The sequence below is a fragment of the Mastacembelus armatus genome, chromosome 2, assembly GCF_900324485.2.
Source record: "Mastacembelus armatus chromosome 2, fMasArm1.2, whole genome shotgun sequence".
In the NCBI taxonomy this organism is placed as follows: domain Eukaryota; kingdom Metazoa; phylum Chordata; class Actinopteri; order Synbranchiformes; family Mastacembelidae; genus Mastacembelus; species Mastacembelus armatus.
Genome location: NC_046634.1, coordinates 3629131 through 3655201, shown reverse-complemented (window position 1 = coordinate 3655201; position 26071 = coordinate 3629131). Strand labels below are relative to the sequence as shown.

Genomic DNA, 26071 nt, shown 5'->3' with positions numbered 1-26071 from the left:
AAAAAATATATAAGACATGAGAGGAAGTGCTTTTAGAAATTCTCAACAGCACAAAAAATACACTGCTGACCTGAGGCCAGCGAGTGTTGATGATCCTGATGTCTTTCTGCTTGTCAGCAGGAAGTGTTATCTTTTTGTGTCTGGAGTTCAGATCCTCCACCGCCGCCTTCTTGGCTGGAAGCTCCTCCACACGTACCTGACACACATTGACACACAGGACTTAATATTTAAATGATTTCGGCAGTTCAATGTAGGACACAAGCTCCTTCAACCAAATTATATAGGTTTACCGAAGCATACTCACGAAGAATAAAAGTGTTGAAAGACAGATTACAGCTTTGCAATGAAACCCACAGTACCCTCTCCATTTAATTAAACAAAGCAACACACACACGCACACACACACAAGCACACGCTAATGTTTTTTAAAGCTGAGTGTGATAATAAAGATTTCTATCTCATGTGAACTGTGGTAGCAGCTTCAATATATTCAGTTACAGCTCAGTGGAGTATTGTAACTGCTGTATTGTTCAGGGATGGTACCTGGACTTTGCCAAGTGTGTCTCTGATGTGCTGGGGCTCTGCAGGCTGCAGAGGGATGGCCAGGACACCCTCCGCTTTGTCCAACCAGCTCAACATCGAGGCCGTGTCATCCTGCAGCTGTGCAGCTGCTGTACGTGCTTCTGCAGACCTGCATGAGGACAGACAAGAAGAGAAAAGGAAGGTAAAACTCGTTCAGGAGGCAAGAACATCATTATGGAGGAAAGTCCTGATAGCTCTGTTGAATAAGCACAAAATAGGTAACCACCACCTCCACCTGTCCTGTTGGTTCCAATGCGAACATGTCTATAGTCATTCCCAGGGACCTCACTACAAGGTCAGTGTATTTGTGCCATATAGCAAGTTGCCACTGTGGCAATGCAGAGGTTGAACTGCACCATAGCAGTGTCCATGGGCCCTGAGGTGCTCTTTCCCTAAAACAGTCTATGAGCCACTGTGAAGGACAGAGTGAATCACCTGCTCTGTGCAAATGCTTAGCTAAGTTAACTAATCCTGTGAGTATTAAAATACTTAGAATAAGGTAAGAAAAAAACCATCCCATATTTCTGTCATAAGGAAATGAATCAGCCTTGGGTTTTAATAAAGTGGTGCTATTTCTGTACAGATGAAAGGGGAGATCACTTGGTTTAAGGTAAGACAAGGTGAACTGTGTGTCTGTGTTTATGGGTGTTTCATTGCATTTGACAGATTATATGATCAATGCTGATGAAAATGAAAATGCATTTGATTTTATTCATTGGCTTTTCCCCACAAGTGATGCATTTTACTGCACTGACACATATAGTACAGGCACTTCTGAGTATTTATGCTGTGAAATGGCAGCAAACAAAAAACAAACAATAAAGCCGGTACATATTTCACCTACAGTCCATATATACAACCTCTATAATAATATTGCACCACAGTATTGTGAGACCTATTAAAGTAGGACAAACATGGATTACTATGGCTGTAAAGGAGCTGCAGGCACACAAACCTCCTTTTGCGCTCGTTGAGCTGGTGGCAGACGTTAGCCCAGCGAGTGTTGAGTAATTTGAGCTGCATCCTGAGGCGCGAGGCATCGTCTGGTTTGCTCAACTGACTGATGTCCTCTCCTGCAGAGTTCACTCTGCTCAACACCACCTCCTGGAGGGGTATGGCCTCTGTCAGGTCCTGCACACGTGCACACAAAGTGGGAGATTCATTTGGTTGATCGTTTACTTGTGGTGTTCATTCTCATTAATATCTGGTTTTATAGATCATATAGAGGATTACTATGTAAAGGCATCAAAAACCTTAATCGAAATCAAGGTGTTTGCTATGGTAGCCAGACGTCACTTATGTCCATATGTCCATTAATTTGAAAAGGCAAAATAAAACCTTTAACCTTTATACTTTAAATTATTACTAATACAGTAGATTCTAAGGGGCACATGACTTTCTCCTTGATTTAGATATTACTTTGAAACAGTTGACAAATCCATTATTCAGTCTAACTCTGGCCAAGAAAGTGCTTAAGTGTAATTTTTACAAAACTGTGAAGAGTTCCATTAAATTACAGAGGACAGAGGAAGCAGTGTTTTTGACTTTGTTCTGATTATTTATGGTTAGGGTAAATCTCCAGGAAACTAATATAAGCCTTTCATGATTGTGTATTCTGTATATTAATACATTCAATAACTGAGTGTGTCTGTTTGTACAGTGGGGGATCAGGACAGGGTGCAGCTCAGGTGCCAGATGGTCCTCAGTTTCTATCCACACACACACACACACACACCAGCACTTGAGTGGCACTTGGACACTCCATCCCTGTCTGTGCAGATGGACACAGAGCTGATCACAGCAGCTTATAGTGGGGCTGGACAGGTTTGATGATGAAAACAAGGGTGTTCACACACACACACACACACACACACACACACACACACACACACACACACACACACACACACACACACACACACACACACACAATATTACACAAGATTGAATGCATCAACCACAGCAATTGAAACAAAAAGTCTCCTCAGTAAAAACGGTTACATACATTAACAGCCTAAATCTCAGTGAGCCTAATGTGCTTTGTTCTACCCTTGTATGTTAAACTGCTTTTCCTAATCCTTCCAGTTTCTAGTTTTGCGGTTGATGTAACACTGAAATGTCAAATTTGATGATATAATATTGTTACATAAGGCCTAAAAAAAGGAATGTGTTCTGTTTGTATTGAGACTGACTGCGCTGTCAGACGCTCACTGCCTTTTCCTCCTGACAACTGCCATCTGTGTGTCAGTGTGCGTGCGCACTACTGACTTCACATGGACACCAACAACTAGCACGCACAAAAGTAATATGATGTGATGTGATGTTACGTTGTGCTTGGAATATCACGCGATGTCATGATGATATTCTACTTGTTTTGAGCGTTTTTATTTGAAGCACTGCTGTCATTCATTTCAGAGAAATTCCAGCAAGATCTTGATATACGTTTCCTTATGTAATGTCATACCAAAGTTATATTTACTGCATTAACAGTTTAAGTAGTTACTCTGTTAAATGCATGTATTAGAGTAGTTTCAATGTGCGTACAACCAGCTGTCTATAATTGTGAAGAAATGCTTTTGTCTCTGGTTATGTGTCTCCCTGTCAGCATGTGTTTGTGTATGTGTTCGTGTTTCTGTGTGTTACCCTGAGGTGCTGTCTGTGTGCTGCTGGTTCACTCTCAGCCAGTTTTAAAGTGCTCTCAGCTTCATCCAGCCACTCCTCCAGAGCCTTCTGATCTGAAGCAAACTTCTGCCACTTGGAGTTGCAGTCCTGCCAACGCCTTGATGTCCACACATGTACAGAAGAGTACAGATGTTCACTTAAATGTGTGTGCACAGTCAGTACACATATATATTCATCCATTCTTCTACCAATCCACCACTCCTTACCTCAGTCTGTCTTGGTAAAGCTTGTTCAGTTTGTCCCAGTTGGTACTGAGGAGGGCAGCAGTCTCCCTGATTCTCTGGCCCTCCAGAGGCCGTGCTGTTGCTACCATCTCCTCTCTGCGGGCCAATGCTCCCTTCACTGGGCCTTGCAGCTTGTCGATGCTCCCTTTCACCTCCTGTGTGTGGAGGTGATTATCAGGATGCAGGACACAGAGAGATGAGTGCAGTAAAGGACCTAAGAACTTCTTCCACATTGATTCTCTTAACAAGAAACTTGGATTACACCAAATACATTCTTTTTCTTTCTTGTCTGTATTTTAATATCTAAAGGTTGAGTCACCACCCATCCAGGTGGCTTCAATCAGAAAAAGCTGGACTAGGTGAGCTAAGTAAATCAGGTGAGAGTTGTGAGACCCACACCCCTGAGTTGGTTTCACTTCACACCATATGCAGCAAACTTAACCAAGTATACAAAATCATATACAAGATAAATGGGCAGTAACGGCAGGTTGAGCATAAGTGGAACATTAGTGTTATGGAGTACAATTTAAACTAAAACTGCAGCCTCCCAAAACACTGAACTGTGATTCCACAACACACACACACACGCGCACACACACACACACACGCACACACACACACACACACACACACACACACACACACGCAGAACTGCTGCATAAAACACCCTAACAACAGTGTCCCACTTTACCTGAAAAGCCTGTCCCACTTTTGCTAACACATTAAGCAAAATACAAATTATAAGAAAACTAAAGATGATATTGTGATATTGTGCATTTTTATTTTATAATTTGTTCCAAGACAACATGACCTTATTAAAATACAGTGCTTGTGAAAACTTATATTTGCTTTACAAATGCTTTTTTGGGGTTCAATTAATTTCCTGCTTCACTTACATTGAACCAACAAACAAAAAAATGAGTGATTTTTTGCAGAAAGAAAAATAATGTATTTGGTGCATTAAGTGGAACAGAAAAACAGGGCAGTGCTTACAGTATATGCCTTCCTGCTGAACACTGTACATGAACGAATAATACTTTTCTCATGTCTCCATCAAAGCATGAGCTCAACTTTATAGCCTAGTCCTTGTTGTTGTTGACTATGGAGACTATAGTGTCTCTTCAGGTTCTACCTGGACCTTTTTCTGCATTTTAAAAATAGGATACATGAGCCTATGCTGAGAGGTGTTTCTTGTTTTATTGAGATAAGTTGTTGTTGTGTTGTTAAAGAATCAGTTCTTATTGTATTAATAAGGTACCTTAATTACTTGTAATAAAATATTTTGTAACAAGATAACAAGATAAAGCAGTTTGTTACAGCAGGAAATGTTTTTTTGGTTAACACAGCTTGTATAATCAGGCAGGAAATAAAAACAAGAGGAAAATGTCATAAAAAATATTATGTTGTGATGTGTTTTTGTAATTTCTTCAGTGAGGATATTTTACAAATGGCACATGGGTAGCATATGTATATATTTCACTAAAAACACAAACCTTTCTGTAAGTTACCTGGTCGCTCATGATATTATTTTCTGAGAAATGTAGTCTGGAGCTTTCAGACAGACACATTAAATCAGTGCTGACCTTCAGACAGTGCTCTTGCTGAGGCAGGTTATAATACGCTGCAGGCCAGTATTCAGGAGAGTTCAGCTTGAAGTCCGTCTCCGACACAGAACGCAACAAGGCCTGTAGCTCTGTTAGGTACTCCTGGACGTCCACACACACACACACAGACACACACCCATATAGCAAAATATAGGCATCACACACACATGTTCACAAATACACAAAATAGAGAGGTAGATCAGAAAAAAACAGCTTTTATATTGAGGGTCATTTAAAAAATAAAAAGCATCATTTTGTATTGCATAATAAAAAAACAGCACATAAATTACTCATTGCAGATTAAATTTAGATGATAAATTCTAAACTGTGATGTCATGGTTGTCATAGATTCTTGTTTAAACACATTACTGTTGCATTATACACTTGTTGTATATTAAAATCATATTTAAGCTTAACTTATTTGTCTCTTTGATTGAGTATTCTCTTGAAACAGTTAATTGAAATGAATTTTACAGTTCCCCCAACCATAATATATAATAGTCAGTCGAATGAAGCAGCTTCTACAACGGCAGCTCCTCTCCACAGTGCAGAGATACTGAGAAATGATCACTCTGCTCTGTTTGTTTCAGCTCATTCTTACGCTCATACCGCCTGGTCAATCTTTGCTCCCATTTAAATGACACTTAATTAACTCCAAATAAAACATGCATGTTAGCAGCATTAGCAGGCTCATAGAAAGTTAATGACTGCTGCTGGCCTTAAGTTAACAAGTCAGCTCTGGGTTTGCCTGGTGTGACAGTCGTGTTTGTAACAGGGGTAAGATGAAGTGTATTGGAAAGACTAAGCTGATTCTCTCACTAACTGCTGTACTGAATGTCCTTTTGCAGGGATGTAATTACTCTGTCTGGTGGCTCCCTTTTTTTTTTTTGAAGAAATATATTACCTCTGACTTGTTAAAGTAGTACTCCATTGAACTAATGCATTTAAAGTTAGCAGACAGCTTTTAAAATGGTCAAAATGGAAATAGAGTCAGAAATATCCTAACTTTTCATCCTTGGTATGAGTCAGTAACAAAATCCTTTGCATTTTAAAACTAAATCCAAATGTAAAACTAAGACGTGCTGTGTGTTTTTAATTGCCTGATGTCACTAATGTTCCAAATAAAAGATTTAAGATTAAAAGGTTTTAATGTGTGTCCTTAGTCATTGCAGAACAAGGAGGTTTACACATTTAACCTGTATTCTTTGGCATTAAAGACACTGTGCAATGATAGACAGCAGCTACAGTCAGAGGAAATCCAGTATCTGTGTTTATGGCATGTCACAGTGATTCACTGCTGCTCAGGCACTGAGAGGAGATGGAAATGACTATGGGCTCTATTTTGGTGCCAGCAGGCAGTCAGAAGTGTGGCGAGAAGGGTAGCTTTGTGCCAGCAAAGTGGCATTTTTCTGGGGCATACTCAGGGTTAGTATTTTGGTGACTCTTATGCCAGCACAGTTGCCCTAACTGAATTTCATAAAAATTAAAAAGAGAAATACAATACTCAAATCAGATTTAAAACCTCTCCAAAAATCTAAATGTCCTTTGCTTTTTCCTACTTTATCAGGACATTTGAGATTCACTGTGCAGAATGAAGTATGTATGTTCTGTTTGTGCAGTGTTTGCACTAAAAGACTGTTCATATCCATCTGCTGAAAGCTGGAAGTTTTTTGAAATCTAAGTTTGATTTGTGATGCCACAGCTTGTCCGTAAGCCAGTCCTGGTCCAGGGTACAACTTGCACAAGTGTGATGTAGACGCTTGAAAGCCCCAGCGAATATGCTGTTGTCATATTTAATAAAGACATCAACTTGTCTTGGTACAGTATTTGAGCAGCTGTATTCATTTGAAAAGCTGCACATCACAGACATCAGTACGTTCCCTTCGGGGGAAAAATGAATAATAGTGACCTTTGTTTTAAGTGGTTAAAGTAGCTGATATGATTGAACGTGGTTCTCACACCTACTAACACATCCACCTATAGCGCCACTTGCATTGTACGCCAATTCGCAAAAAAGCCCCAATTTGCAAGTTACATCTTTCTGATATTTAAGTTTACTGTAGCAACAAAGTTTTACAATAAGCCTCCTTTAAAATATCACAGATTTCATCTCCAATCTAATCTACAGGTGACCCATACTTACGATTACCAAGTACCCACACCCACACAGAAACTATGGGGAGTGACGTGCACCCCCCTCCCTGAACAATTTCTGGTCAAGAGTCCTTGAGCAATGCACTGAAGTGCCTTAACAGCTGAAGCAGAGCAGCTCAGTGGCCCGGGCAGCTCCCAGGTTTACTGCAGCACAATGAATCACAGCACTGCTAAGAAAGATCAAGTGGGTTCACTCAGTGGTCTTTTGGTAAATAAAGATGAAAGTGATGCAAATTATGTGCTTATGATTCATTTCCGTGTGTCTGAAGAAATGCATTAGTGGATGTCTGAGAGTTAAGTTCAATTATATTAAGATGAGTATTTTTCCAACACTTGATATTATGAACTGTAAGTGCATGAGGTTCTATATACATCTTCAGTGACTGGCAGATCAGGGAGCTGCGAGGGTGTAATGCGATTGGTTGGCATGCTGTGACACAGAACCAGACAGAGCAGTCAATGAGAGTCAGACATGTGAGCGAGTTTCACATGTACACATAAGACATATAAATGAGAATGCAGCAAAGAAAAACAAAAAAGCACATCAGATTTCATTTCAAGGGCAATTTTAGTTTTAAAGCAGCTTTTTTCATTCAATGGGGGTCTAACATAATTGAAAATATTTCCATGCTTTTGACTATATATGAAGAAATAAATTAAGTTTAGTTTTAGTTTCTGTCTCTATTGTTACTGGAATAAAATGAAAAAAGTTCTGTTCTTTTATAACTGTAGCTGTCCATCCAGATGGACTTCAAATGTGGTGCTTTTTTTTTCTTGTTGTCAACAAATGCACAAAATAAATCCAACAATAAATGTATCCTACTTAGAAGTGCTGTCTGTGCATCCAAAGACTGATAACGTTTTACTCCGTGCCTCTAGATTCCATTGTTTTCAAAAGTCAATAAAAACATCCCACATAACATTTACATATACACTGTCCCAGACAAATGCACTACATTCTCTTGTTCTAGTTAAAAAGAACAGACACAAACTGTTGCTTTTAGCCATTTTGTGGGATTTGATGACAGTAAGCAACATATAGGATTCTTTAACATACATAAAAATGTTAGATCCACTGTTATGGATATAGAGAAATGTTTCCTTTAATTGACTGAATTGCAGTGTATTTCCCTACATTTTGCAGAATATGCTAATGTTTTTCTTGCCAAACATCTATTTGAAGCATCATTCAAAATTTAAGGCTCCAGTCTCTAGCATTTAACAATTTGTAGCACAGAAAGAGCCTGGTATCAATCGTCTCATCTCACCCTCAGCAAGAAACTTTCTAAATGTTTTTCTCAATTTGTCACTGTAACACTATTAACTCCTACCTGATAGTTTGTCATTTGTCAGCACTGAACTGTAAGGCTTAATTATATAGTATTGTTATACTATTATGAGTGAAATCTGATCCACCTGCAATTACAACCCAAACTTGCACTAATGTTTATGAGTTTAAGATTCTGTAATTAATTCTAACAGGAAAAGAAGCCCACAGGAGCACTTACATATGAATAGAATTTATTTGGGATAATTGTTACTGGCTTGGGAGTGTGTGTACAGGTGTTACCTTTCTTTAGGATAATTGTTACTGAAAGCTTTTCAGGCAAGTTTCATGCTATAAGTTAGCAAAAGAAAAATATTATAACTACTTAGAGACTCACACACTGTATTTTAAAGGTTAAGAGCTTAGTACTATGAACCTGTTTAATATTTAACGTTAGTACTGTACATATAGAAGTTGTGCCTAGTGAAACTCACACATTGTCTTTTGAAGGGTATGAACTTGCCCTCCACCTCAACCCAGCGCGTGTTGAGCTGGAGTTGGCGGGGCTCCACTAGATTGGCGGCTCCAGCTTCTGAGAGCTGATTGGCTAAGCCCTGCACCTCCTTAAGCTCCTCCTTCTTCTTGTCGAACTCTGAGCCAATTTCCTATTGGACGAAATCAACCAGGAGTTCAGTTGCTATCGACTGAGTACGATGGAGAGGGGGGGATGGGGGCACAGAGAAGCATGTGGATGTGCTTGAACAAACATTCACACACACACACACACACACAAACACACAACCACAGGCACAATTGATACACAATAAATAATAAAACGCATTCATTTACTCAAACACGCATTCAAACAAAGAATCCATACTGTAGCTTGATACTGTTTGTAGGACCATTTAAACAATCCATATACAATGGAAAAGTAGTGCTGTAATTAGGAGGCGCACACTGCCTTAAGACTTTATTTACACTGAGGAGTACAATCAATGGCTGGTACAGAGGAGTATGTGTGTGTGTGTGAACTGAGGAGAGTGGGGGTGAAAACAAGCAAAGAACTGTATTAATGCAGAGGCAGACAGACAGATGGACAGACAGACAGGTAGTGCACAGTCTCAGTTGTGTCAATGACAGTTGAGGTGAGACGTCCGCTTAGCGAAATGTCATAGTGATCATCTGAAAGTAAAAGACACAGACAGTCAGGGTGGGGGCAGAAAAACAGGTGGAGTCCAGGGATTCTCTATTAAACCTTGTGTGTTAAATGTTAAAGAATATGATTTTCCCCCAAAATTATTCTACTGAAATTTGTAAAGCCTAATTTAAAAATTAAAAGCTCACTACCAACCTCACTATAAAAATAGGTAGTGGAAAATTTCACAATAAGAGTTCAGCTCCTTTAAAAAAAAAAAAAAGGTTATTATCCTAGTATAAGGTATATTGCAGGTCAGTTGACATCAGCTGTTCCAAGTTATAATAAATATTAATGATACAGCTGTCTCAAAAATAATTCAGTAATGATCTACAGATGTTAAAAGTAATTGCCTGCAGTTTTTTTTCTTTCAATTAATATGAGCGAGTTCCTGGAACAATTATTCAGAATGTCCTCTTCCCAAGTGAATAACATTGCAAAAGCCTTGACAAACGAGCCCCTAGAGATGGAGAGAGGTAGGAAAGAAAAAGACTCATGTATCAGGAAAATGTAGAATGAAAAATACAAAATGTGAGACAATGTGTGAGATGAACAGCTGGGGCAGGTTGAATACAAAAGTTTCATGGTTAATTCTTCATGTGAGAAAAAAAAAAAAAAAAAAAAACTAGGTGTGTTTGCATGTGTCTTGTCACCTTGACCCGTTCTCCCTCAGGGGGATCAGGCAGTTGGTCTACGCTGCGCTGGATGTCATTCAGCCAGGCCAGCAGGTCATGTGACTTCCTCCTGTATTGGTACCACTGGGGAGCAATAGCCAATGCTTTCCTGTTCCTCATCACACGCAGGTCCTACACACACAATTAAGGAAAAGACTAACGCAATGTCTGCAGTGTGTGTGTACATAAAACAGCCTGTTAGAGCAGCAGCTTGAGTCTAAGTTTAAAAATCCCAAGTTGAAATCCACACTGAAAATGTCAGGCATGTTAGATATACAGCTGTATTACTGGATACACTGCACAGACCCTCAGTATTGACCAACCTTCAAGCAAAGATTGTTTTCTCTGAATGTTAGGATGAACAAATTTGTGTAAACCTCCAGAGTGTTATTCAGCTTTTAGTATGAAAACAGTTGTCTGTGTGCAGTCTGTTACCTTGACGGTGTTGTACTTGCTGTTGAGCTGGTTGTGTTTCCGTCTGATCTGCTCTCTCTTGTCCTGATCTGGGACTCTCTTCTGTAAATTCTCTCCCTTCAACAGTAACTCCTTCACTGCACCTTCCTCACAATCCTACAAACACACATACATACTCCTTATAAATGTCCACATAATATGAAAAGTCAAAACAGCTATGATTAACCTCCTGCATATGTGCGTGTTTATGAAACCTTGTCCTCCTGGAAGTCCTCCTCCTTGAGGTTTTCCCCCTGTTTGACTTCCTCCTCCAGGAGCTCCAGCCAGATCTGTGCTTCACTGTGGTACTGCTCTAGCTCCCTGGGTGAGGCTGCTGTCTGCCTCACAAACACACACACACACACACACACACACACACACACACACACACACACACACACACACACACAGAAGGAGGCAAAGACACAGACACACAACGAAAGAAAGTGGACAAGAGAAAGGAAATGAAGTCAGAGAGGCTGAGGTAATTTTAGCAGGAGTTTGAAGTAAATTTAGTGCGAGAGCTTGAAGTCTGTTAACTGAGCATTTAAAGTACATTTATGCAGAGATTTTGAAGTCTACTTGGTCAGACTGAGGTAAACTTAGGGATTCTTTTTATTCAGTAAATTTAATGATTAAGGAATCTGTTAGAGTTTGGACTAACATTTACCAAAAAAAAGATGAAAAAGAACAAGTACGTTTAAAGTCAAAACTGTGTAGAAGTCAAAATAACAACTGACATTTTAATTAAAATCCAGCCTGCCATTGGCTGAATTTCAAAAGAACAGCACTCAGAGTATAATTATCTTTCTTCCCTACCAGCCCAGAGGTGATGCGTTGAGCGATGGTGTCAAATCTCTGGTTGAGCTGCTCCACTTTGGGTCCCACCTGGGCCTGGCAGTTTTCTCCCCTTGTGGACATGAGCTCCTGGGCTAAAACTCTCACCTCCTCCATTTTACCCCGCATCGGATCCAGTTCTGCACGTAACACCTGATAAACACACACACACACACACACACAATCTGTCAGGCAAGCTGCCTTTCCTGACTGCATGAAAGCTGCAGCAGTTTCTCATACCTGGCAAAAATACAGTCGGTGTGTGTTTTTAAGTTCATACATCCACTTCCTGTCCCTGCTTCTAATGCTGCTGGTTTCAAATTCTGGGCAGACTAAGGATTCAGTACCATCTTCCTAAATTTATTTTTCATTTTTACACTCGATATTTATTAAGGTACATTCAAGTTCCTCATGTTTAACTTCTGAATGTAACTCCAAATCAAATTGAAAATGAAAAAGTCATTTGTTTTCATTTTAGGAAGCTGTTGGTAAATTATTCTTTATAAAAGATTTGCCTCTTCAGTAAAACGATATTTTTCATCCAATTCCAATGCAACTGAATTAAAAGGCAATCAAATCTGTCTCAAGATGACTATAGTGCAAATGCTTATTGCCTCTCAAAGGCACTAACAAAAAAATAACAAATTATAGTAACATTCCAACCTTCAGCACGGCGTCGTTGGGTCCCTGGCTGTCCATGTTGTCCATCTTTTTCTCCGCTCTATCGATCCATCCGTTCACTTCCTCTATCTCTCTATCTAACTTCTGCATCTGTCGCTGGTAGTCCTGAGAGAAAAAGAGACGGAGGCTGCAAACTATGATGCTTCTGTTGAGTTATTTTTAGAGACTTTGGTTTAATTTTAGCATGAATATGGGAAAGAAGTAAAACAAATGATCACAAAGGGTTTTATTTCTGACCAGCAGCAAGTTGAGCCATTCTTCCGCTCTGGATGTGACTGCGATCCAGTTGCAGTGCAGCAGGCTGACTTTGTCATCCACCAGGCCTCCTTGGCCTCGCAGCACAGCTTTGAGGGCCTCAGCGAGATCCATTACAGCCTGCAGCTGAGGCTGACGCCGCTCTATTTCCCCGTGGATGGACTGAGAAATATGGGAATTCACAACATGGGATAGTGTTAGAGGTTTGAGAGCTTGACTCACTTTAGACATGGACTCTATCAATACATCACTGTTAAATACACCGTTTCCATTTCAGTAGTTACTGTATAATGCATATTTTCAGTAAATGTTCACAACCGAACAAAACAGTGACATCTTTTTTTTTCCTGGTACAACCAGCTCTACTGCTCTACTACTAAATGACTGGCCTTTGATGGCAGCACACTAGGATTTTGGAAATGTGACATAAGAGAACTGCTATTAAACAGTCAGCTCAGGAACTGCATGGCGAGTTTTGCATCTTTGTATGTGTGTGTCATACCTGTGCCCACGCCACCTCGGCCTCCAGGTCAGTGGGCATTCCATCCACGACGGAGCGCCTGGTCAGCTCAGCGTCAGTCGCCGCCAGCCACTCCGTCAGGGCGTTCAGCTCCTTGCGCAGCTTCCTTGACAACTTCAGACTCTTCTCCAGCTCCAGTTTACTCTCAGTTACCTTAAAACACACATAATGGATACAATACATTTAGCTCTAAATCTGCCTTGGTTGATTATATGTGTCCAGTTTGTGTGTGATTTTTCACCTGTGCACCCAACTGGTTGTAGAGCAGTTTCAGGGCGGTCACTCTGTCATCCAGCTCTTTGGGCTGCTCAGTCTGTTGCCTCTGGACAATCTGTCTGCCTGTTTTTATCACCGTCTCTACCTCCCCTTTGACCTCACTCAGCATCTTGTACAACTTCTGTTGAACAGAGACAAACAGCAGAGGGTTCATTCTGGATCTATCAATTTATTGAACATCTTTTCTGCCACGGTCATGCAAGTACCCACCATGCACTGCTCCAGCTGTGATTGAACCACGTCCTGCTCCACGCTACGGATGTCCAACACTCCCACTTGACTTTTGACCCCAGCCAACACGCGCTCACACTCGGCCAGCCGAGCATCGAAGTTGGCTGGCTTCTGGAAGAGTCGGAACTTCATCCAGACATCTGCCAACATTTTCTAACAAAAGGTTAAGAAACAAACATGAACATATGAGGACACCAACTGCATGAAATAGCCAGTTTTCAGGTTTATACATGTCTGTATTTGTGAGTTTGTACATGTACAGCATGTGTGCACTTTTTGGACAGGTGTATTATTTACAGTCATTTTGTGGTTCTTTAGTATTATATTCCAATAATGTCAGACACTGAATGTCTCTCATGAGATATTAAGGTTTGGCACATACCTGGGTATGGTCTATCTGCCCCATGATCTTCTGGGATGGTTCTTTGTCCTCGTTCTTTATCCTCATGCTCTCCAGGGTCGCATCATACTCGCTCAGCTCTGTCTGGACTTTCTGTTACTCACACACACAGTCATCAAATAAATGCCAAGATAGGAATAAAAAGCAAAATAATGCAAATGATCAGTCCAAACAAATTATGTTTGGAAATGATCTTATTTTTTAAACTAACAGATCTAACATTTAGAAATGCAATAAATAGAATACAGCCTGTATGAGAAGTGAAACTAAAGGCAATAAAATTGGATTTACAGTGCACCTCCCTCTGCTGGCCATAAGGGGGCAATAGGCATCAAGTAGAGAAGATACTATAAAGCTTTGATTTGTAGTTCCCTCGCTCTCTCTCTCACTCTCTCTCTCACACACACACCTGGTGTCTTTCATTGCTCTCTCTTTTTAAATACCACACTAATCACAGATGCTCACCACTCTGATCTAATCATTTACAGTGGTGTTCAACTGCACTAAGCTCTCCATCCCTTCTCTACACACACACACACACACACACACACACACACACACACACACACACACACACACACACACACACACACACACACACACACACACACACACACACACACACACACACACACACACACACACACACACACACACACACATAATGTCCCATCTATATTAGTCATTGTGCCACTGCAGGTCATTATGTCATGATCTGATTAGCCAGGAATGCATGTGTGTGTGTGTCAGAGAGAAAAGAGGGACGAGGAAGTCTGTAGAAGAGGCAGAGATAGTGTGTGTGTGTTTTTGCTGTTCCTGTCCAAAGCAGCTCCAGGCTTAATTAGGACCACAGAGAGAATAAGAACATTTGTGGTTCTATGTTGGGTTACTATGCATACAGACAGAGAAAAGTCTTTTTATTTATATTTCCACACTTCACTCTCTACCTGTTGACACAGATGTCTCTGTTGATGCTTAAGTCTGACAAGGCCAAAGGTTCCACAGTGATCTAATTAAAACCAGCAATTACTAGTGATAAGCTGGCAACTTTATTTTGAAATATACCAGCATTTTTTCCAAAGACAACCTGGACCTAGAACCAAGCAATTAAATTTGAACATAGTCTGGCCTTGTCTAATTAAAGCAGGTCCAGATGGGTCTTTTTAGTCTGCATACAACAAGGTATCTCTCGGCTCAGCTCTGGATTTGAGGTTAGTCAGGTAATGTTTAGTTTGGTTAAGTCTTGTGAGTTCTGTTTGCCTCTTTTGACACATGCTCTATTTGGTCACACAAAGCTACTGTAGTCATATTCATCTCCAGATTTCTCTGTCAGCTAAACACATTTTATGGGATTATTGGCTACTGTTATCAAACCAAAGATTTTAACAAGTCACACAGGTTACCCTGAAAAATCACACACCACTCTGTCAAACTGTTAAATCATAGCCTGTTCTCTGGATAAATGTTAACCATGTTCGGACTACCAGAGTCCAGCTGGGCTAAGTAACACACTGCCACTTAATTTTGTATGAGGCACTCTTTCAAAAGAGACTGCTATTTCCTGCCTAAATAAAGCTCTTGTGTAAAGATATCAGTTGTCCCAGCCACTGGGTGGAGCACATTTTCTGCACTTCCCATCCTGTAGAAAATCTAATTGCACTTAACTGCGTTTAACCCTGAGTGAGTCATCGCTTACAGAACCACAAAGGAGAAACTCTTCTTTCTAATTCTGTAGAAAACCACATGAAGATCCATCACCCAAAAAACCATAGTGCACATTGACAATACCTGAGCCTCCTGGGGTATCTGCTGGGCATCGATGTGGTCATTCAGGTACGCAGTGAGGTGGCGGTCTGTGTTGGCCAGCGACTCCTGGATCTGCCTCAGTGTCTTATCATTCTCCTGGGCCCACTGGACGCCCTTCTCCAGCTCCTTCTGCCTGAGCGCAGCCTGGGGAAACAGGAAACACACCACACCTCATTAAAAAACACACAGAAGGAGGCTATAAATACAGGAAACCGCTTGTGGGAGACACACCAGTAGATATTTACATACATTCAAAAGAAAAACTTGGAAAATCTCTTAGAAAATCTGAATAAAGTACCCATGAGATTCAGATAAAATGGATCTTTTAAGAATCCTCAGGGCGTCTTTGGGATGTTTCATTCACATATTTAAACCTATTGTCTTGTGTACTGTTATCTTCTTGATGCATAAAAAGACTATGAATATCACCTCCACACACGTGCACACACACACACACACACACACACACACTGCTCAGCACTATCAAGACAGCTGCAGGTTGAGAACTTTTGGGCAGATTGATGTTTCCACCACAAATGAATCCACTCATTCCAAATTAAACAGCTAATGCTCCACTGCCATGTATAATTTTGCAGTTTTAAATGCTATGTTAACTGTTTTCATAAAAACACACACAATCCTCACATGTCTACTTTTCTGCATGTTCAAGCCCTACATGAGGGAAAACTAATAGAGCGTATCCTTTCCCCTCTCCCCTGGTGACTGCAAGCTTATCTAGTAAACGCACCAATTACATCATAAACCTGTGTGAGCTTATGTGTGTGGAGCAACAAGAGTGAGTGTATATGTGGTTTCAGGTAAGCATGCTAATCCCATACACAAGGATAATGACTAAGTATAGCCCAGAGCCTGCCTAACCCTTGTGCCACACACACTCTCGCGCACACACACACAGAACTCCGAATGTTGCCAGTTTTCGTGCTTTCCCACTCCCATGTCTTAGTTTATAATGTATGAAATGAGAACTTGAGTCAGATTAAATATTTAAACAAACATTGATAACAACCTTCCCTGTGGCGATGTACTCCATTTCCCTGGCAATTGTCGCCTCATGAATACATATTCTCATTAAACACTCAGTTTTCTCAGTTTTCCCTTATTACACACACACATACAGAGACACAGTGGCAAATGCAGCACTTTTGAACATAAGAGATAGAGGATCACTGTTTGCTTAACTGCTTTGTATTGGCGACGCCATCGGCAAAGTGAGAGCAGCATTCTCTGCGCCACGATTCCTCTTATTGGTTTGTAGCCATTAAAGCAGCTGAAAAGAAAATGGCAAACGCCTCTCTGATCTGAAGGGCTGCAGATGAAGATGTGAAACAGCATCTTTGTGTCCTGGATTTATCTCCACAAGAGTTTTAAAGTGGAACATTGATATAATAACGGTACATACTTATCTGACTGTCTCAGCATTTACTTGGACGCTCTGATGCTGAGGAAGTGTTGACATTAAGCTATTTGACTATTTTTTCTGCATAAGACGTAGGAGATAGATAACAGATTTTTTTTTTTTATGTCCAAGTAAGAAGGCGCTGTACTCTGCTGATTCAGCTCTAATTACTAACAGTATCTGAAAAGTTACATAAGCAGGAATGATAACGCAGATTTGTGATGACACTAGCTTCTGACTAACGATATATATGAAGCTCTGTTTCCGTTCAGTGTTTCTCACCAAAACTCAAGATGTTCACAAACACGATGAATAAGTTTTACTCTTCTTAAAACATTTACCGAGTACAAATGTGAGATCTAAAGTATTTGCTTGCTAGCAGTCTTTTTCTTGACTTTGTTAGCACATTGGCTTCCTACTGCTCCTAAACACTTCAGTCAAATGCAAACAAGAAACTTCCTCACTGGGATTAATAAAATACATATTGAGTTCCCTGTTGGTAGAAATATAGTAAGAACATGGCTCAGTTTCAGAATTTTCAAACTGCAAAACATCAGCTCTTCATATCCTATTTAAAAATGTGATAACATTTTGATATTATGTCAAGAGTTGGTTTTGCTCCCTAGGATACTAAACCTCAATAAATTCTTAGAATCTCCAGTTAAAATGTTTGCTTTTCTTCTGCAGTCCCTGGCAAGGTTGAAAAATTACCATCTGTAAAACTGGCACCAAAACTAGCCTGGGGATTTGATGTTGTGTTCCTCACACAGTGCTGATCAAGTTAGTAAAAGAAAATTTAACAAAAGAAAAAGGATTCCCTCAGCACAGTACTGTGGACTTTCCTCGCCTTTGCCTGTCTTTTCAGAGATACTCACAAACACCCTCGTCCCATCTCTGAGCTCCTTGTCCTCTTTATAGATGACAAACAAACAGGACTCGGAGCCACCCGGCATTACCTCACAAGCATGCATGCTGACATATACACTGAAACAAAGGAGACCAGCCTCTATAACGCTTTCAAACACACAGGCACAGAGACAATAGACACACAATGAACTATGAAAAAGTAAAATAAAACACTTTTCTTTCTCACACACACACTGTCTCTGATGGGTAGACAAACAAAGAGAGGCTTATCAGGCTGCAAGGAGAACATTAATCTGCTTCTGTTGTGAGGGAGGATCAACCCAGTGGGCAATGAGTGCGTTCGTGCGTGTGCGTTCGTGTGTGTGTGTGCGTGTGTGTGTGTCTAATCTGTCACTGAGGATCACCACAGGAGGCTGAGAATGTATTACTGCCATTGATGATGGCTGATGATGACTAGAAGGAAGGAAAGGAAGCCATGGGGAGAGGGGGAGGCAGAAGAAGGATGGGGAGGAAAAAGAGGTGAAAAGGAGGAGAAGAACAAAAAAAGTGATGAGGAGAAAAGGGAAGATGAAGATGGGAAAGAATGAAGGGAAGAGGCTGGAAAGGTACAAAAAGAGAATGAAAGGTGTTTCAGTTCACTTTTATAGAAAATGCATATTACACATATACTGATATTCACTTCAGAGAAGCTTAACCCAGAAAACATTCAGTATTTTTGCTTAAAGGACAAAGATCTATAGTGCTGATGAAAACATGGCCTGTAAAACTATGCATATGCTTCATGAAACAAACTAAAGCCTTTTACCTTTATGAATAGCTGTCCTGTTTTCACAGACCTGCAGGTTAACTTTCATTTTACTGTAGAAAATGATGTTTTGAAATAGGGCCTTCAAACAACTCCAACTGAGTAGAACTCTGCTTTAGTCGTTAAAAAGGATTTGAATGAATGAAATATTCACTTTTAATAGCTCATGTTAAACGCTGCAGCAGCAGAATGATTATATCAATTATTATTTAGATTTAACCGTTTCAGCAGGAAGATGTATAGATGATATAAAATTATCTTGCAGCTGTTTTGAGACATACGTCATTTAATACATATTTTTTCAGACATAATTCAGACATAAGAGACTGTGATGGCTGCATCTACATCCGCCCAATAAAGGTTCGACTACTCACCCACAGCTTGTCACCTGTTTAATATTTTAGTGGGTAAATAAGTCACCTTGTTTGGTTTATAATTTATTTTGTTTCAAGACAGCCCTGTTTGCTCAATGAAGCGTGCACATTTAGTTAGCATTGGTTTGTCTTTTATGTATTTGTTAATTTATGTTTCTTTGTCTTTGAATTACCTGTTCTCTTCCTGGTTTGCCAAAAGTGGTTGCTGAGGTGGAGCCTGAATTTATGCAGAGGCCAACAAAGAGGACCAGACCACTGACTGGAAAACCAGAGGGGGGGAAAGATGAAGTCCTTGGTCTAAAGATTTGGTTTCTTTTGTGAAGTTTCATTTAGATATAATGTAGTTGTTGTTTATTTAGTTTAATTAATTGTAAACTGACAGACTTGTAAGTTTAGTTATAAGTATGTGTAATTTAGTTAATTATTTTTGTCTCGTAAATCCCCTCGTTTCAGTTGGCCTGATCAGCCAGTATATAAGTTCCTTTAGGCCCTCAGTTAGGGAGGCAATCTTTTTCCTTGTCCAGTCAGCTCAGTTTACATTTAGGTTAAACTTTTTTGCCTGAGTTCTGTTCAGGTGACCTTTTTTATGGGCCCAGAACTTTGCTTACTTTTTTTTTTCCAAATTTGTCTTATTTTTGTGCATTTGGGGAAAATAAATCCTTTTTCTTGTTTAAGAATTACCTGTGGCTCGTTTGTCAACTGGTCGGTCCCTCACATTTGGTGGCAGTGGTGGGATTTGTTTGGCACGAGCCCAGGTCTTTTCTTTGTTTTTTTTTCCTCTCTCCTGAAGCAAGTCATGCAGAAAAGTGGGAGAGGTGCAAAAGGAGCAAGACAAGGCCACAGCCAACGGAAATCAGTGGAGGAGAAACTTAATGACGAGGAGGAGGAAGATGGAGCCATTGGAGGGGTTCATAGTACTGAAGGCACCAGTAAAGAACCAACTATTACAGATTTGGTTTCTCTCTTTCAGGCCCACATGGGGCAGCAGGAAGCCCGAGAGGCCAGACAGCGAGAGGACTGGGCACGCCAGGAACAACGGTTTAGAGGACTCCAACATCAGTTCCAGCTTCTTCAGGTGGAAGTGCAGGCGTGTACCTCTCCAGTGCCTGAGGCTCTCTCATCGGTGCCTGCACCATCAGATCTGGAGCTTCAAGAGACTGATACCACTCCTCAGGTTGGCCCGAGCAATGAAACTGATAGCCAAATGCATCACTCCTCAGGTCAGTCTTTTATTCGTGAGTCTGGACTGGAGAAATGTACAGGTGGAGATGACATTGAACACTTAAACTACATTTGAGCGTATTGCATTAGCTTGTCACTGGCAGAAAAAGAATTGGGTTTTCTACCTGATTCCATTACTCACTGGTAAAGCCAGAGCTGCTTATGTGCAAATGGACATTGATGACTCTTTCAATTATGATAATGTCAAAGCTGCCATTTTCCAAAAATTTGATATTAGCCCTGAAACCTACCGACAAAGGGTTTTGTTCTCTGGAAGTGAAAGCTGATGAAAGCCCATGAGAATTTTATGCCAGTTTAAAGGAGCTGTATGGGAAATGGATTCAGTCCAGGGGTAAAACACTAACAGATTAGTGAAATTATTATTTTGGAACAATATCTGAGAATGCCTGCGATGGACTGGTGACCAGTCCAGGGTGTACCCCTGCCTTCCACCCGAGAGAGAGCTGGGATAGGCTCCAGCAGATCCCCGTGACCCTGATTCAGGCAGAAGCGGGTATAGAAAATGGATGGATCTGAGAATGCTTTCCCCTGAGTTACAGATTTGGATAAAGGAGCACAATCCAGGTTCAGCAGCAGAGGCCACAAAGCTGGCAGAAGTGTTTGTGGCTGCACGACAGACAGCCATGGAATTATATTATCTGGAAAAAGTACAGCCACAAGCCCACCTCTCAATACCATCCCCGGCCATCCCCAAGTGTGAGTAAGCCTCCCCTGAGGGAGAATCAGCCAACCAATGTGTCCTCAAAGCCTTCAGCCAAACCATTGGTTTGCTTTCTTTGTGGTATGGAAGGCCATACTAAACCTATGTGTCCCAGGAACACAAAGTTGACCCAAATGCGTTTTGTGCCATGTTATAAACATGAAATTGCTTCTAATGTGGGAGTGAAAATGATTCCAGTGGAAATTAATGGCAAAATGATTGAAGCCCTTATTGATACAGGCAGTGACCAGACCCTGGTGCATAAGTTGATGCCACCGAATATGGTTTGTCTGAATGAAACGATACCGGTTTCCTGTGTGCATGGAGACAAAAAATCCTATCCAACAGTACAGGGACAAACATATCTTATTAATGTTGGTGTTGCTGACAACCTTCTATTTCCTGCTGTACTCAGACTGGACTCACCTGCCGTTTGATTTGCTTGATACTGATTTCAAGACAAGCAAGACAAGGCCACAGCCAACGGAAATCAGTGGAGGAGAAACTTAATGATGAGGAGGAAGATGGAGCCATTGGAGGGGTTCATAGTACTGAAGACACCAGTAAAGAACCAACTATTACAGATTTGGTTTCTCTCTTTCAGGCCCACATGGGGCAGCAGGAAGCCCGAGAGGCCAGACAGCGAGAGGACTGGGCACGCCAGGAACAGATGTGGGAACGACTAGAGAAGATGCGTGAGCTGGCCCAATATCATATGATGGAAGCCCAAAAACAGAAGACTTGGTATGATCGGTCAGCTCGGCAGAGGTCTTTTGTCCTCGGTCAAAAGGTGCTCGTTCTCCTCCCAGCAATGACAGCAAACTCCTGGCCAAGTGGCAAGGACCTTTTGAGATCCAGGAGAAGATTGGACAAACCTCCTACCGGGTGTCGACGCCTGAAAATTTGCACTCAAGCAGGCTGCTTCATGTGAACATGCTGAAGGAGTGGGTGGAGAGACCTGGAAAGGAAATGCAGGTTTTGCTGATCAGGAAGGTTCCAGAGGATGAGGAAATGGAGGAGCAGTATTTGCCTTCAGCTGTTCCCCTGGACCTGGATCTCAGTCACCTCTCCAGTGAGAAGCAATTTCAGGTGAGGGCCACATGCAACCCTGCAGTGTTTCAAGAAAATCTAGGGCAAACCAATATTACTGAACATGACATTGTACTGAAACCAGAGGTGCTGTTAGACGATTGAGTTACAGGATACCGGTATGTCGACTGTCCAGTCTAAAGAAGGAAACTGACCTGATGTCGCTGGGTATTATTGAAGAATCAGAGTGAGTGGCGCAACCCAGTGGTGCTGGTACCAAAGAAAGATGGCAGCATATGATTTTGCATCGATTTCAGGTATTTGAATTCAATTTCACATTTTGATTCATATCCTACTCCCCGGATTGATGATCAGGTTGAATGTTTGGGGAAAAGCAAAATATCTAACTACTATAGACCTTTGCAAAGGCTACTGGCAGGTACCACTAACTCAGCGCTCCCGAGAGCTGACTGCCTTCCGGACTCCGTGGGGTCTCTTCCAGTTCACTGTCCTCCCCTTTGGACTGCATGGGGCCCCAGCAACATTCCAGCATCTTATGGATCAGGTACTGTCAGGTTTCTCAGATTTTGCTGCAGCATATCTGGATGATGTTATCTTCAGCACTATCTGGGAGGAGCACCTCAACCATCTGAAGATGGTGCAGGAGCGTCTTCAAGCTGCCAGGCTGACTGTTAACCCATCTAAGTGTCTTTGCCAAGTATGAGACAGTACCTGGGCTTCATCATTTAAAATGTGGTGATAAAACCACAGGTAGGTAAAGTCTGTGCCATTGAATCCTGTCCATTGCCAATGACAAAGAATCAACTCATTTTTAGGTATGGCAGGATTTTATCGATTTATTCCCCACTTTTTAAACAGGGCCACAGCACTCTGACCTGACAGGAGCCAGATGTCCCAATCAGATTCAGTGGACAGAGGATGCAGAGGAGGCTTTTTGAGATATTCAACTCTAAGAACCCTGTTACATTGCCCTGATTTCCAGAGACCTTTTGTTTTACAACCAGATGCTTGGGAAAGGGGCTTGGGGGCAGTTCTCTTGCAGGGACCGGGCATCCGGTGTGATGGCTGCATCTACAGCCACCCAATAAAGGTTCAACTACTCACCCACAGCTTGTCACCTGTTTAATATTTTAGTAGGGTAAATAAGTCACCTTGTTTGGTTTATAATTTTTTGCTTCAGGACAGCCCTGTTGCTAAATGAAGTGTGCACATTTAGTTAGCATTGGTTTGTCTATTTGTTAATTTGTTTCTTTGTCTTTGAGTTACCTGTTCTCTTCCTGGTTTGCCAAAAGAGGTTGCTGAGGTGGAGCCTGAATTTATGTGGAGGCCAACAAAGAGGACCAGACCACTGACTGGAAAACCAGAGGGGGGGGAAAGATGAAGTCCTTGGTCTAAAGATTTGGTTTCTTTTGTGAAGTTTCATTTAGATATTATGTAGTTTTAGTTTAATTAATTGTAAACTGACAGACTTGTAAGTTTAGTTAAGTATGTGTAATTTAGTTAATTATTTTTGTCTTGTAAATCCCCTTTGTTTCAGTTGGCCTGATCAGCCAGTATATAAGTTCCTTTAGGCCCTCAGTTAGGGAGGTAGTCTTTTTCCTTGTCCAGTCAGCTCAGTTTACATTTAGGTTAAACTTTTTTGCCTGAGTTAAGTTCTGTTCAGTTGACCTTTTTTATGGGCCCAGAACTTTGCTTACTTTTTTTTTTTTTTTTCAAATTTGTCTTATTTTTGTGCATTTGGGGAAAATAAATCCCTTTTCTTGTTTCACATTTGGTGCAGTAATACATGTAGTATTTTGACAACAGTGCTCCTTGCCACAGAGGCTAAAATATATCAGAACACACACCCGATACAATATATTGTTGGTTTGGATTTCAATATGGGAATAGTTGATAATTGCTGATACATTTATATAGGATATCAACAGATTTGTCCCCCAAACCAACATTATAAAGAATGAAGAGTACAGTGATGTGGCTTTTTTTTTTTTTTTTTTTTGGCTGAATGAAGATCAGTGGCCATACTAGGTGACCCACACAGTCAGATAAGACCTGATCTTTCTGTCATATATAGCAAAGTGACATGATTGCAGTGACAGATGCAACATGGTCAGTTAATGCTGGTAGACGATCTAAGGATTTCTTCGAAACTTTGGTGGAGAGAACAGCAGGACACTGACTCTTGAAGTCTTTTTGAAGCCTCAGAAGTGCAAATGCTTTTGACACTTATGTGTTTCAGACTTGATATAGAACAAACATATTAAGTAACTTAATCAATTGTTCAGAGCAGGTGTTAAAGTCTGAGCCAATGCTTGTGCATAATCATGCTCTGATAATGGGGGGAGTGTCAACAAATATTAAGAAATATTTTATAAGAAATAAAATATTCAGCAAATTACTATGTATAGCTATAACTTAAACTGTTATTTAATCATTTTTGCCAATATTTGTTTAAATTTTGACAAACTGGCACCATTAAAAGTGTGCCAAATCAGCTATTAGCACTTTAGTTTGTTTTCTTTGTACATATGCCAAGAAGCTACAGCACTTTTTAATACTCTTCTGGGATTGGCTCCAGTCCCATCCGACCCTTCATGAGAATTAACAGTATAGATAATGGATGTATAGATTGCTCTTTTATGAGGAACACTTTGGGCCATGTGTCATTAGTAACCATTATTATCATTTTTATTCATTCTTATATAATTATAATCACCTCGATAAGCTTTGTGTCAGAGGTATGGCTGCGGCTCCAACTGCTCACCGTGGTCAATAATTCCCGTTGATTTTAGATTACCAGCATGCACCAGTCTTTTTCACCTCATGCAGAGTTGTTGACTCACCTCTCTCCTACCAAATAATGTACACCAATCCTGAATTAAATAAATGAATACAAACTGCACCCTCAACCAAAATCACATTAACCTGAAATAAAACTGCATTGCAGCAAAACATGAGTGAAATTATTTCCTGGACCAAGACTTTTTATTAAATCAGAAAGGTTATAGCTCCCTGCAGATAGCTACCAATGGTGCATGTTAAAATCTGTATGTAGCACGTCTCCCTCAGTGTGTATAAATAGCCTTGTCTGCATGTGTGTGTGTGTGTGTGTGTATCTTACCCTTGCCATAAGTTCATCCCATCGTGTGTTGAAAGCATCTAGTTTTTGCTGTATCAGTTCATCTAAAACGCCTCCATCCATCAGTGTCTGGGCCAACTCCCGAATCTGGTTCCTGTTGTCTTCTGGGTGACGCAAAAGGGCCTCTAGGCTCTGTATGAATGCACAAACACATCAAGTGATCACATTGCAATTTAACAGATGTTTTGTTTTATATTCTTTATAGCCGGAAGTCCACATCCACCACTCCCCAGCGTCATTTGTTATGTGATCTGACCACTTTAGATTTTTTGACCTTCAATGGTAGCGTCTGTTATGTGAATTGACTGAAGCCAAATACAGAAAAATATGCTTTGGTGTGAAATTGTGATACGGGTTGGTAATGTTTTATTTGAAGATGAATCAGAGGTGGGAGACACATAATGAAAATAATGCTGGATAAAAGTGCTAGGTGACAACATGTCAAGGCAAAAAAAAAAAAGTAATTAGCCTCGGTTTATCTGACCTTGGTGCTTAACAGCTTTAACATCTTTCCAAAATAGTCCGCCTGGCTGGTGTCAACTAGCTGCTTAGCATAGAAAAATACAGTGGGTGGGTATCTGCATTTTTACTGTGCTGGTCTAATTTAAATTAAATGCATCCTGGTTTTGATGA

The 26071-nt window shown here is 40.7% G+C and overlaps 1 protein-coding gene across 5 annotated transcripts in view; it reads right to left on the bottom strand.

Annotated features, from left to right (window-relative positions):
• Nucleotides 1–26071, bottom strand: part of dmd (dystrophin) — a 216353-nt gene that overhangs the window by 54075 nt on the left and 136207 nt on the right. For all 5 annotated transcript variants that reach the window (XM_026301384.2, XM_026301380.2, XM_026301383.2 and 2 more), the window contains 19 exons: nucleotides 25421–25570; nucleotides 15827–15988; nucleotides 14021–14131; nucleotides 13618–13791; nucleotides 13373–13528; nucleotides 13114–13284; nucleotides 12594–12773; nucleotides 12339–12461; nucleotides 11658–11828; nucleotides 11054–11176; nucleotides 10821–10955; nucleotides 10365–10517; nucleotides 9008–9178; nucleotides 5072–5194; nucleotides 3471–3643; nucleotides 3226–3361; nucleotides 1538–1713; nucleotides 544–691; nucleotides 71–196 (listed from right to left, as the gene is read on the bottom strand). In XM_026301384.2, coding sequence (XP_026157169.1) covers nucleotides 71–196; nucleotides 544–691; nucleotides 1538–1713; nucleotides 3226–3361; nucleotides 3471–3643; nucleotides 5072–5194; nucleotides 9008–9178; nucleotides 10365–10517; nucleotides 10821–10955; nucleotides 11054–11176; nucleotides 11658–11828; nucleotides 12339–12461; nucleotides 12594–12773; nucleotides 13114–13284; nucleotides 13373–13528; nucleotides 13618–13791; nucleotides 14021–14131; nucleotides 15827–15988; nucleotides 25421–25570 — 2862 coding nt within the window. The remainder of the gene's footprint in view (nucleotides 1–70; nucleotides 197–543; nucleotides 692–1537; nucleotides 1714–3225; nucleotides 3362–3470; nucleotides 3644–5071; nucleotides 5195–9007; nucleotides 9179–10364; nucleotides 10518–10820; nucleotides 10956–11053; nucleotides 11177–11657; nucleotides 11829–12338; nucleotides 12462–12593; nucleotides 12774–13113; nucleotides 13285–13372; nucleotides 13529–13617; nucleotides 13792–14020; nucleotides 14132–15826; nucleotides 15989–25420; nucleotides 25571–26071) is intronic.